The sequence below is a fragment of the Orcinus orca genome, chromosome 8 (genome assembly GCF_937001465.1).
Source record: "Orcinus orca chromosome 8, mOrcOrc1.1, whole genome shotgun sequence".
NCBI classification, from domain to species: Eukaryota; Metazoa; Chordata; class Mammalia; order Artiodactyla; family Delphinidae; genus Orcinus; species Orcinus orca.
The window spans coordinates 13,704,207-13,716,889 of record NC_064566.1 but is presented as its reverse complement, the minus strand read 5'-3'; the positions used below and the strand labels follow the sequence as shown (position 1 = coordinate 13,716,889).

The 12,683-nt window shown below is 41.2% G+C and overlaps 1 protein-coding gene across 17 annotated transcripts in view; it reads right to left on the bottom strand.

The window, feature by feature from the left end:
* AMBRA1 (autophagy and beclin 1 regulator 1) overlaps positions 1-12,683 on the bottom strand; it is a 174,935-nt gene that overhangs the window by 142,245 nt on the left and 20,007 nt on the right. For all 17 annotated transcript variants that reach the window (XR_007479042.1, XM_049714429.1, XM_049714431.1 and 14 more), the window contains 5 exons: positions 3,814-4,067; positions 3,377-3,435; positions 2,322-2,505; positions 1,513-1,685; positions 470-536 (listed from right to left, as the gene is read on the bottom strand). Coding sequence is in view for 16 of the 17 variants with exons in the window: in XM_049714429.1 (XP_049570386.1) it covers positions 470-536; positions 1,513-1,685; positions 2,322-2,505; positions 3,377-3,435; positions 3,814-3,948 (618 nt within the window). In the remaining variant the exon portion in view is untranslated. The remainder of the gene's footprint in view (positions 1-469; positions 537-1,512; positions 1,686-2,321; positions 2,506-3,376; positions 3,436-3,813; positions 4,068-12,683) is intronic.

Here is a 12,683-nt window from a genome sequence, read left to right as displayed (position 1 = left end):
AATCATCCAAGGAAAACCTTTCTAGAGAGGCAACAACTCCATCCTTGAAGTACTGAGAACTAACTGGTTCCAGATTCAGAATCATCATATGGTATTAAATTATTCACTTCCAATTAGCAACACTTCTGAACGAGTACAGCTGGCAAACCAACTCTGTTACAAAAGGCATTTCCATGACATGGAGGCAGTAAGGGGAAGCAAAATGTCAACCAGCCAGAGGCACATGAATGACAAGTTATCCAACACGGCCTGGTTACTTCTACTGGGACGATCACTCAGGGGTTTCAGAATGGACTCCCCTGTCACGATATGGCTATAACTTTGAGTACAGTCTGAAGCTAGTTTTGAATCTTGACTGGAAAGAAACACCTGGACATTGAAAACTGAAGTCCAATATAATCAGAATTAGAGCACTAGTTGAGAAAATAACCCACAGTTTAGACAGAGTTGAAACTGCTGACTAACTTACCTGCTGATTAGAGGGGTTAACAATTGCTGTGAGTAAGTAGTGTCCAAGAGGATCAAATCTCACCAGACTGAAAGCACAGAAGAAAGGGACAGAGACACAGAGAGAAATTATGTTAACCAAGAAGAGGAAACCTGTGAGAAAACGTCTGGAAATCATTACTGACAATTGTGGGATCACCGAGGTATCCACTTAATGCTACAGACTTCCAAAACTTTCAAACAGATTAAAGTAATAAAGCTCAATACTTCTTCTTACGTCCTCACGCTTGCCAGAATAAGGTAATACGTATCGCAAAAATAATTTCAAAAAACACCTGGGCTTCCATCCCAGGAAGCAGCTAGCTACGTTAAGCACACAGCTGCTCATGTCTAAGAGCCCATCATAATAGTAAAGCAGAGAATGCTCCCATACTCTGCCACAGGTTCAGGTCTCCCCTCACACAGCAGCTACACTGGCAAGAAGCATGAGTGCTGGTGACAAGGAACAGTCTCAGCATCAAGTGACATAGCTGAGGCTAGAAAATTAGCTAATATCCAACTGCGATACCAAGAGGACCAAAGGAAAACAATGCATCAACTATAATTCAGGTACTATGTGTGCTGATTTTGAAGGCTAAATATGTAAATATCTACTAGCAGATTGGATACATATCTACACCTCCACTTTCCATTTCCAGAAAACCAGGGATGAGCAACTTAGCCACCAAGCTACCCACCACCTGAATACCTTTCAGGATTATTAAAAAAAAAAAAAAAGCTTTATACCAAACCAAATAGCTTTGAACCTAAAAAAGATTCTAACAGCCATAGTCTACAGAGACCAGAAGATGAGGCCAATATGGAACAGCTGAAATGAACAATATGAACTGCTTCCTAGCTGATTAGCCAGATGCTTAAAAAGTAGGAAGAGCCATAGGGATAACACCCTGCCCTGAGCAGGGATAATACGGAGATAATAATCTGTCTCCTGAGGTGAAAGCACGGGTGAATGCTCTCTGCCATGTTAATCCTACGCCAGACATTGCTGGTGGGCAGAGCACTCACCGGACCCGTTCCATCTCACTAGCTGTCTTCACCACGGCAAAGGGCTCCCGTCGACTCCAATCCCAGAAGTGGATCTCATTGGCAGTAGCAATCAGCAGGAGCTGAGCCGTAGGGTGGAAAGCCAGGGAGGCAATGGCATTGTTGCTATCTGTGAACCAGCTTTCACTGCCACCCTATGAATGAACAAATCCCAGACATTCTTAGGTTACAAGCTGCCAGCAGACTGAGATGTCAATTTCAAAAAAAAAAAAAAAGGGTCCATTTAACATAAAACGACTACTTGTAGGGCCTACTTTAAGTATGTCCTCTGAAAACGACGTACAAAACCAGTGATCTGGCAGTGTCACAACTTTATCAGAAAAACATTACTGTCAGCTCAGTTTTGTCATTTACAATCCATATGCAATGAGCACCCGCACAGCTCCTGTTTCTGTAGCCTGTGAAAACTCAAGCTTGGTGCATGACATGGTGCACAACAACCCACTAGCCAGTCACCAGGACAAGGAGCACGTTGCTTTGATGATCATGATCAGAATACAGTACAATCCTTGATCTAAAACAAGAGAAATCCATCCTGAAGACGTCTTAGAGTGTCCTGTACTATGTCACAATGGGCAGACAGTTAAATAGGGTGTTCATCTTAGAACGGAGGGCTGTCGGCTAGACTCCCTATCAGTAAGTAGGCAATGATTACTGAGTAAGTACTCAGATATAGTCCTAAGAACCTGGCTAGTCTCTCCTCCAGAGTTAAGAACCCAAGGGTAAACAAGTCTCTGCATTTAGAATACCAAAGAAAAGGAAACACTTACGTGTAAATCCCAAATTCTAACCTCCCCATCTAGGCAGCCAGAAGCAATAAGGCCTGAGATGGTGGGATGAAAAGTGACACACCATGGAGTGCGGCGGTGTCCAATCAGAGAGTGAACACACTTGCCTGTCTTCACCTCCGTGATATAGATATTATGGTTTACATGGGTGGAGGCCAAGAGAGTCCTAGGGAATCAAAGAGGAGGAAGTAAATGTGAAGCATGTGGGAGGGTAACAAACTTTATCAGCTTTGGACAAAAATGAAAATTGATACTTATTCCCCATCCCAACATGATAAATACTACGACTTGGGCATTACAAACAACAGAAACATTCTCATCTTTAAAAGCTTTCAGCTTCTCCATTCTGTCCCCAGAAGACACATAACCCCTTCAGAGAATATTCTTTCCAGCAGGGAAAACTATCACACTATTGGTGGCCTATATCACACAGGCAAAGGATTCTTACTGAGAAACTTTCCAAGTTCTGATCCTCGACGTTCATAGATTCCTTTGCTTATTCCCATTATTTTTATGGTTAGCACTGCTCATCTACTTTCTTTCCCTTTCTGATAACACTGGCAAAGCTCTGTTCATTCAGTGCTTCAAAGAGCCTTTAGGGGGCTTCCCTGGTGGCGCAGTGGTTAAGAATTCGCCTGCCAGTGCAGGGGACACGGGTTCAAGCCCTGGTCTAGGAAGATCCCACATGCCACGGAGCAACTAAGCCCATGTGCCACAACTACTGAGTCTGCGCTCTAGAGCCCACGAGCCATAACTACTGAAGCCCGCGCGCCTAGAGCCCGTGTTCCGCAATGAGAGAAGCCACCTCAATGAGAAGCCTGCGCACCGTAGCCAAGAGTAGCCCCCGCTCGCCACAACTAGAGAAAGTCCGCGCGCAGCAAAGAAGACCCAACGCAGACAAAAATAAATAAATTAATTAAAAAAAAAAAAAAAAGAGCCTTTAGGGATTTGTCTTAGAAGATCAAGCTAGGCCAAATACACAGAAAGCAATGCTGTCACAAGTCTCAGGTAAAGTTTAGGTAAGGACTTGGTGGTACCTGTCTGGGCTGAAGGCCAATAAAAAGGTAGAGCGTGGACTATCCGGCAGTTCTACTCTCTGAGAAATAAACAAACAAAAGTTAAAATACATTATTTATAAACTATGGCTCACTCTATCTCAAAAGCACCAAACCATTCTAGACTAGTATTTACAGTGTAAGCTTAAAAACTGGAGACAATGATCAAGCTACAAATTGAGAGAGATAAATCTAAATTACCTTCAGGAAAAATATCTAGCTCTAAAGAAAAATGATATTTCTAGCCCATTATGCTTCCAAATTTATTAAAACCTCCCCCCACAAAAAACCAAGTTAGATGTATCAATTCTCCTACACAAAATAAATTATACCCCAACTCTATGTCATTAACCCATTCTAAGGCCCCAGTCTACTGTCACCCCTACAACTCCTATGTGAAAAACACCCATTTTTCTCACCTTGCCCTCCCATTTCATCCACCGGGTTTTATCTTCCACCAGCTCCTGCAGAAGTCGCTGAGCTCCAAAGGTCCGAGTGCCCCGTTCTCGCCCCCAGAGTATCCGGACAGCATTCTTCTCTGGAACAACCTTCATGGTCCTCAGTAGCCACTGTCACACCAGGCCCGGGAAAAGAAGGAGCGAGCAATAGCTCTACACGCTGAAGCAGCTAAAATGAGGCCATTCAGGTCCTTGTAAGTTGCCTTCATGGAAATCTAAGGTATAGACATTAATGTCAAAGAACATCTATTCTGCAGTCAGAGAAGGTTCCCACTGCAAATATGATTCTAGCTCAAAGAGGAAAGTACTGTTCTTTTCATATTTAACGACATCTTCTCAGAAAACACCCTTCTCCCAGAACTTTTCTTCCAAGAATATTTCATCCTTAAATTCCTCCCATATCCTCCATAGCTCAGCCTTATATCTAAAGAAGAGACCATTGTCTAAAGGAGTTATTCTTTTTATCAGGCAGTAAAAACTCTTTTACTAACCAAAAGGTCTAAAACCCTGTCAAAAACAAAACAAATCACAACACAATATCTGCACTCTGGGGACTTCCCTGGCAGTCCAGTGGTTAGGACTCCGTGCTTCCAATGCAGGGGTCACAGGGTCAATCCCTGGTCCGGGAATTAAAATCCTGCATGGCACACAGCACAGCCAAAAAAAAAAAAAATCTTCACTCCCCGCTCTGTGCCAAGCTGCTTCCCTAGTTGCTAGTAGTCCTCCTTATCACTTGGGCAGCCGCCAAACTAAAGGACACGTAACCGATTTTAAAAGGCTATTACTTAAGGTATGGTTCTTATGCAGCAGCTTCAATTCTATCTCCTACCTAAAAGCAAGTGCACAGAATCACTTCGAGGTACCTTTCTCATTCTCTTTTTCTCTTCCCCACTCAAGTTCCAGAATAGAGGACAGACGAAAGAGAAGAAAAAATTTCAATTCCTTTATCTCATCCACTGCAAGCCTTAACTGTATAAAACTGTCACAAAATAAACACAAATTCTACTAAAATGTCAAATAGCAGCAAAATATACACATGTGCAACAATTAAAGAATTGTGGTCCCTCCAAACAATGCAATATGCAGCCCAATGAAATGACATTTGAAAAGAATACGTATATAAACCTCATTCATTGCAACACTGTTTCTTCAACTATATTTTGAAAAAATTCAAATATACAGAAAAGTTGAAAACAGTAGAATAAATACCAACTACTCACCACTTAGACTCAAGAATTGCTAATATATTTTCAAATTTGCCTCATTTATCTCTATGGATAGAGATATATAAGGATTGTTTTAATTTTCCTGCGAACCATTTCAGCAGGCATTGAGATACTCTAATCCTATATACCTCACTGTGCATCTAAGAATGAAGACATGTAACTTCATAACCACAATACCATCATCACACGCATTATCATTTGTGCCTTTAATACACCAAATACACCAAAAAGTGTCTTAAAAAAAATCCAGGGGCTTCCCTGGTGGTGCAGTGGTTGAGAGTCCGCCTGCCGATGCAGGGGACCCGGGTTCGTGCCCCGGTCGGGGAGGATCCCACGTGCCGCGGAGCGGCTGGGTCTGTGAGCCATGGCCGCTGAGCCTGCGCGTGCGGAGCCTGTGCTCCACAACGGGAGAGGCCACAGCAGTGAGAGGCCCGCGTACCGCAAAAAAAAAAAAAAAATCCAGGGCTTCCCTGGTGGCGCAGTGGTTGAGAGTCCGCCTGCCAATGCAGGGGACACGGGTTCGTGCCCCGGTCCGGGAAGATCCCACATGCCGCGGAGCGGCTGGGCCCGTGAGCCATGGCCGCCGAGCCTGCGCGTCCAGAGCCTGTGCTCCACAATGGGAGAGGCCACAACGGTGAGAGGCCCGTGTACCGCAAAAAAAAAAAAAAAAAATCCAGAACCCAATCAAGGTTCAAGCAACGAATTTGGATGTTATGTCTCTTTAGTCTCTTTTACTCTAGAATGGCCTCCAAGTTTTATTTTGGTTGGTTCTGTTTATGCTTGTTTGGTTGTTTACAACACAAGCTTTTTAAAAAGACCAGGAGAGTTGACTTGTTGACTTGCAGTTGACAGTTACATCCTAGTTTTGTCTGATTATTTCCTCACAGTGCCATTTAGCTTGCATCTCTATCCCTAATACTTCCTGTAAACACTGACTAGATTTAGGTTAAGAGGCTTGGGCAAAAATGCTTCTCAGGTGATGCTACCTATGTACCTCATCTCATGATGCAGCACATCATATTCTCAGACTGTTCCATTTAGTGAGACCTGGTAAATTACATGATCATCTGGCAAAACATGATCACTTGGTTGAGTCTGTAACAGCCAGAGCTCTCTTTATAAAGGTATATTTCCCCCTTTACAACTACTGATCTGTGGCTAACGTTCGGCACCATGTGAATATGCTGTTCCTCTTCAACCTTTTGCTTAATCATTTAGCAGTCACTGATGATTCCTTTTTAAATTATTTCATTTGGGGGCTGGAATATGTTGATTTTCCAATTCCATCATTATTTCTACATTTATTAGCTGGCATTCTTCTGGAAAGAACTTTCCCTTAATAACTGAAGCAGAGTAAATGCTTAATTTTTTCCCCTTTAATTACTACTTCTTATTGTTTGTAATAGCAAAAATTGGGCACAACCCAAGTCTCTAAAGGGGATTAAATGACTAATCTACCGTAAGGAAGATTCTATGGGTACTAACAGCAAGAGATCTCCAAGATACATTGTTCAGAGGAGGAAAAAGCAAGGAGCAAAACAACATATATAGTAAGGCTAACTTTTGAAAAAGAGGAGAAATTAATGGTCACTTATTAGGAACTGAAGGGACAAGGTAAATGGAGACAAAGATAGAAGCTAGACTTCTCAGTGTTTTTGTTTTATGTCATTTTTATTTTTGAAATTACCTATTCAAAATTTATTTTTAAAATATTTAATAATGTGAAAAAATACATGTTAAGTGAAAAAAGCAGAATAGAAAATTATATATACAGTGTGATCCAAATTTTATTTTTTTTTAATCTTTACGAATAATGATAGAGGCACTTCCCTGGTGGCACAGTGATTAATAATCCACCTGCCAATGCAGGGGACACGGGTTCAAGCCCTGGTTTGGGAAGATCGAACATGCTGCGGAGCAACCAAGCCTGTGTGTCACAACTACTGAGTCTGCGCTCTAGAGCCCGTGAGCCACAACTACTGAGCCCACATGCCACAACTACTGAGCCCACATGCCACAACTACTGAAGCCCGTGCGCCTAGAGCCCATGCTCCACAACAAGAGAAGCCACCGCAACGAGAAGCCCGCACACCGCAACGAAGAGCAGCCCCCACTCACCGCAACTAGAGAAAGCCCACACGCAGCAACGAAGACCCAATGCAGCCAAAAATAAATAAATAAAATTTTTAAAATCATAAAAAAAAACATGACAGAAGAGAAATATAAAAAGTATTAACCATGGTTCTCTTTGGGTGGCAGGATTATAGGTGACAATCAACAGAAAAGGCAGTGTTCTTTTCATTTTTTTAATTTAAAAAGTAATAAATGCTTATTGTAAAAAGTCAAACAATAATCAGCTCTTTACACTTCACGAAAGGCTGCAATCTAAAAAGTACACAACTAGATGCATCCAAATACAGAAGGAAAAATACTTATCGCCTATGCTGAAATGAGTTTTCTCCCTGAATATTAAAATTTAAAAAGCCAGAAAGATTCTACAGAAAAACATAATTCCAAGTTCCTAGTCGCATACAGCACAAAGTTCCCTAAGGATTGATTGAGGAACACTCTAGCCTGTATCCTTGTACTACAGCTCTCATCCCCCAGTAGCTACAATATAAATACTATGTACACAATGAATATGTCAACACAATGCAGGCCAACCTCCTGCATAAACTAAGGATGAACTAACTGGAAAGAAATAATCTCCTTGGTGACCCTGATAACTCATGGTTTAAAGACCAAAAGTCTGGAAGTGAAACTGCCACAAATCTGAAATACAGTTCCCATCCATTCACCTTAACCCTTAACTGAGCCTATAATTTTTTTAGAGCCAATCATTCTTTTACCTAATATAGAGAATTTCAGCAGAAATGAGTTTTGAGGGTTCCTTGCCCTATAGTGCAACATTAAAAGTACTTTTAAACCATTTATAATCTTATAACATGTGGTGAACACAGCAGCAGTCCAATTCCTAAAAAAAGTCTGACCTTCTGACATCGTGTAACTCAAGAGGAAGAAAATATAGGTCACAAACATTGGATGATTCAGAAAACTGTGATGCAGTCTGAAGTTCCTACAGGAATCAGAAAGACGAGGGAAGAGCTGCTACAAATACCAGTTATCAAGAAAATTCAAAAACTAAAGCTCAGGATTACTGAAGAGCTTGTCTACCAATTCCCAGAGACCTAAACACACCAACAGTTCAAACAAGAGAAAGTCTGACTGATGGCAAGAAGTCAAAGGAACTGAAACAACTGCACAGTCTCTCTTTTGTCTGAAGAAAAAATATTTGCTCTGTTTCTTTAAAAGGATAAGGGGCCTTCTCCTGATACACTCCTTACAGCCACCTGAGAAGAAATTTCACTTTGTTCTCCATAAAGAACAAAAGGAGCTAAATCAAACTGCAGTCAGGCAGGCCTGTTGCTGAGGAGGAAGTGCCAGTCAAGTGTGTTTTTCATTTCTCTTTTTAAAAAGGAGGAAGAAACAAGTTTCCCAATCTGTCCCTTAAACCAGATCGGGACAAAGGGTGCCAAGAAGAGTCTTTGTGATACCATTTCACAGGCCCCCGGAATCAATCCTCAATCACCAAAAGCCTCGTGCACGTACAACCAAAAGGGCACGACTGGGATATGTACATAACACAAATATTATTTGTTATTCCACCCCATTTCTAACCACCACCCCCCATAATATGATGATCACTCTAAAAAGATGGGAAGATAACCACCTTGGAAGGTTTTCTCTGCTTAATTCTAGGACAAAATTATATTTAACGAGCACTAATAAAAGTCACCTAGAGATTATGCACAGCCCAGTGGAAACTAAAGTCAGACTTACAGGTTCTCCTTGCAATTTGATCACCTTATGCTAGCAATTTCACTCCAGCTTCAAGCAATATGACTTTGGACAAGTTATTTAACCTCTTTGAGACTTTTCTGCCCTCTTTGTAAATAGGAATTGCAATATCTGCCTCATCAAGTTGTTGTGAGGCTCCAATAAGAAAAGTGTGGTGGAGCATTAAGACCACTGCTGTTATTGTTGTCATTATTATTGAATCCTCTTTGGGGTTCACCACGGTTTCCCTCACCAAACAATATGGCCAATTAAAACCTCTGAGACCTGAGATGCCACGATTTCCAAGAGTAGCAGATTCCTAAGAAACATTTCAAAGGCTGTTACCAGACAACAAAATAAAAAGTACTCAGGGAAAGTACCGCACTCATTTGTGTAGCAAAAATAATTAAATGAGATTTGGGCTACCTCTACATAAAAAGTGAATTAAAAAACAGAACCAAAAAAAAAAACAGAACCAACAACTTAGAGCTATATCTGGAAAACCTGGCTAATAATTCACACCCCAAATCCTCCCTACCAATAGCATTCCAGGGGTATGAATCAGAAAGTTATTAGGCCTGGAAGCACTGTTAAAATGCAGTCCAATGATCTCATTTATTTGAGTAACTGCATCTCTCTTCACTTCACTATGCCCATGTAGGCAAAGTCTAAGAGTCAAATCAGCCATGTAATACCAACATATATCCCAAAATAACATACAGGATTCAACCCAAGGTTAACTCCTTTTTTGTTGTTTTTGCTTTTTCTTTTTTTGGCCGCACTATGTGGCATGCGGGATCTTAGTTCCCCAACCAGGGATCAAACCCGCTCCCCCTGCACTAGAAGCACGGAGTCTTAACTGATAGATCGCCAGGGAAGTCCTGAAAGTTAACTCTTTAAAAGAAAAGAAAAAAAAAACCTTTAAATACTAAACCTAGGATCACCTGCATAAGTAGAGTTCTCCCAACAACTGGAAAATTAACTACAAAATGTCAGGCCTTTAATTAGAGGCCTAAAAGTGGCCCAGTACTCTTTAGAAACTCCATGTGGGTGGAAATACACAGGGTTTTCTACAACTGGCAGCTCGGTTTTCATTAATAGGACTTTCTACAGGGCATTTCAGGACACTTCAAATGACACCATATATGATCCGAGTCCAAAAATGTAAGCACCACAGCAGCAACCATCCCTGCCTCTATATAGCTCTCGCCTGACTCCTAGAGTAGACTGAACTTGGAGGGGAGCAGGGAATTTGGGGCAAAGCATCACAAATCTAGAACTGTTATCAGGTAACAAACTCTGAAAGCAAACACACCTGGAAGCATAAGAACTTCAACTATTACCTGAGTTGTGTATCTACTGTATGCAGAGTACTAAAGGATATCCTAGGATATACCAAACTGCTAATTGTGGTTTAAGTCCAGATAGAGAAACTTTAAGTAATGTTTGTTTAATTTTTTCATCCATAATTTCTAAATAAGAGATAGTATAGTATAGTGATATATGGGTCCTGAAATCAGACTGGCAATTGAATCCCAGCTCTGTCATTTTCTTGGTACATGAAGGTTTCTTGGTACATGAAGGTTTCTTGGAACAGTTACTTAACCTCCCTGTACTCCAGTTTCATCATTGTAAAAGACAGTATGTATATGATAGGATTACCACAGGGATTAAAAGACTTACCAAATGAAAAGTGCTTGCTACTATATAATTCCAGTGCTTGTACCAAAATAATACCTTCATTCTATAATGAAGAATTACAGAATCTAATGAGAAAAAAATACTTAAGGCCACAAAGTCCTATAAACAATCAGACTAATTAAAGACAAATTCTTCTAGGCAAAATGAGACTGTCCACTGCAAAGGTCTCCAAACCATTTCATATAAAAAAAAAAAATCTTACCACTGTAACCTTTAAAAAAATAATAAAATCTCGAGATAATGGTTAAAATAATAATAACTAACACTTTCATAGTCCTTTTCATTCCCATTGTTCTTAGCACTTTACATAAAGTAACTCATTTACAATCCTCAGGTACATAAGGCCCTAAGAGAACAAGTCACACTGTCGGTGCTGGATTCAGAATCCAAACCCAGGCAGTCTGGCTCCAGAGTCTACATACTTCATTACAACAGAAAACTCCCTAATGCCTGAGATAAATTCTCCTATGTGGTCTCTCCCCTATTTCATGTACTAGTCTCACATGTATTAGGCCCTCAATCAATGTTTCACTGTCTTACCATATCAACTGGGTATCAGCTTGCTTTCTATTTTTAATGTTCATTTCCTCAAAGGTCAAGAAATTAAAGAATGATGCTGAGGGGAATTCCCTGGCAGTCCAGTGGTTAGGACCCTGCGCTTTCACTGCCAAGGGCATGGGTTCAATCCCTGGTGGGGGATCTAAGATCCCACAAGCCCCACGGTGCGGCCAGAAAAAAAAAAATGCTGAGGAAAAATGAAAAAAATTCTCATTCCTTCCTTTACAGCAACTTATTTACATAGTTTTTGCGAGAAAAGGGGACTTCAAAACCTTTGACCATAAATACTCTGAATTTGATAAAGTGCCAAATAAGACTATATCATGAAATTCAGCTACTATGTGTTTACCCTACAAACCTACCAACTCCATCCAAATAAAAAAATTACCTATTAGGAAACAGAGATAGATGCCACAGGAATTTACTTTTGTATGGCAACCAGGATAGAACATAAATCTCAAAAAACACGGTCAACAAAGAATGTAACTGAACATACTCTGTCATGTCTGTGCATACCCCTTTGTCAAACATGAAATATGACATCAACACACCTGAGGAAAGAAAAAGGGGAGTCTTCAATGTAGAGCCTCATACCAGCCCTTTCTCATCCACATGGCAGACACATATGCTAGTGACCTCCGTGCATTACTAGAGTTAGGATTCTCCACAACTAACTTAGTCTACCTGTCTGTGATAGGTTCTCTCCAAGGACAGTCTCCATCAATTCCTTCTACCCTACTCCCATGCTGCTCTGCCCATCAAGAGATAAGAACATATTTTTCTCTCCCTGAATCTGGGCTGACCCTGTGACTTGCTCTGACCACAGAATATGGCAGAAGCGATAATGTGCCAGTTCCAGGACTGACAGCATCCACTTTCACTCTTGGAAGCCAACCACCAGGCTGCAAGGAAATTCAGGATGTCCCACTGGAGACAGAGACCATATAGAGAGACCTGGATGATAAGACACTACTAGGAGAGGCCACATTGAAGGTGCCAGACCAATGAGTTGAAACCCTGATGCCCTGTCTAAACCAGCCCAGCCACCAGCTGAAAGCAGACAAATGAGTGACCCCAACTGATGCGACACAGGGCAGGAGAACGAACCAGACAAACCCTGCCCAAATTCCTAACCCACAGGATCGTGAGAAACACATCATTGTCTCAAGCCACAAATATGGAGGTGGTGTGATACTGTGATTTATAATAAGAAATACATATTTGGTCTTAGTCCCCATTTTTGGCACAGAGCTCCTAAAACCCTTGAAATTTCTTGAGTGATAGAAGTCTTTTGTCATTCATAAGGAGTCTCTTTTAAACTTATGCTAACAGGTGACTTAGGGAGGTACCCCTAGAAAGCCTCAGGATGGGGCTGGTCACCAGAAAGACCAAGTGATTAGAAGATTGGAACTTTCAGTCTCACCCACTGACCTCTGGGACAGGAAAGGGGATAGATGGGCCTGCAGATTAAGCGCTATAAAAACTATTGAAGGGACTTCCCTGGTAGCG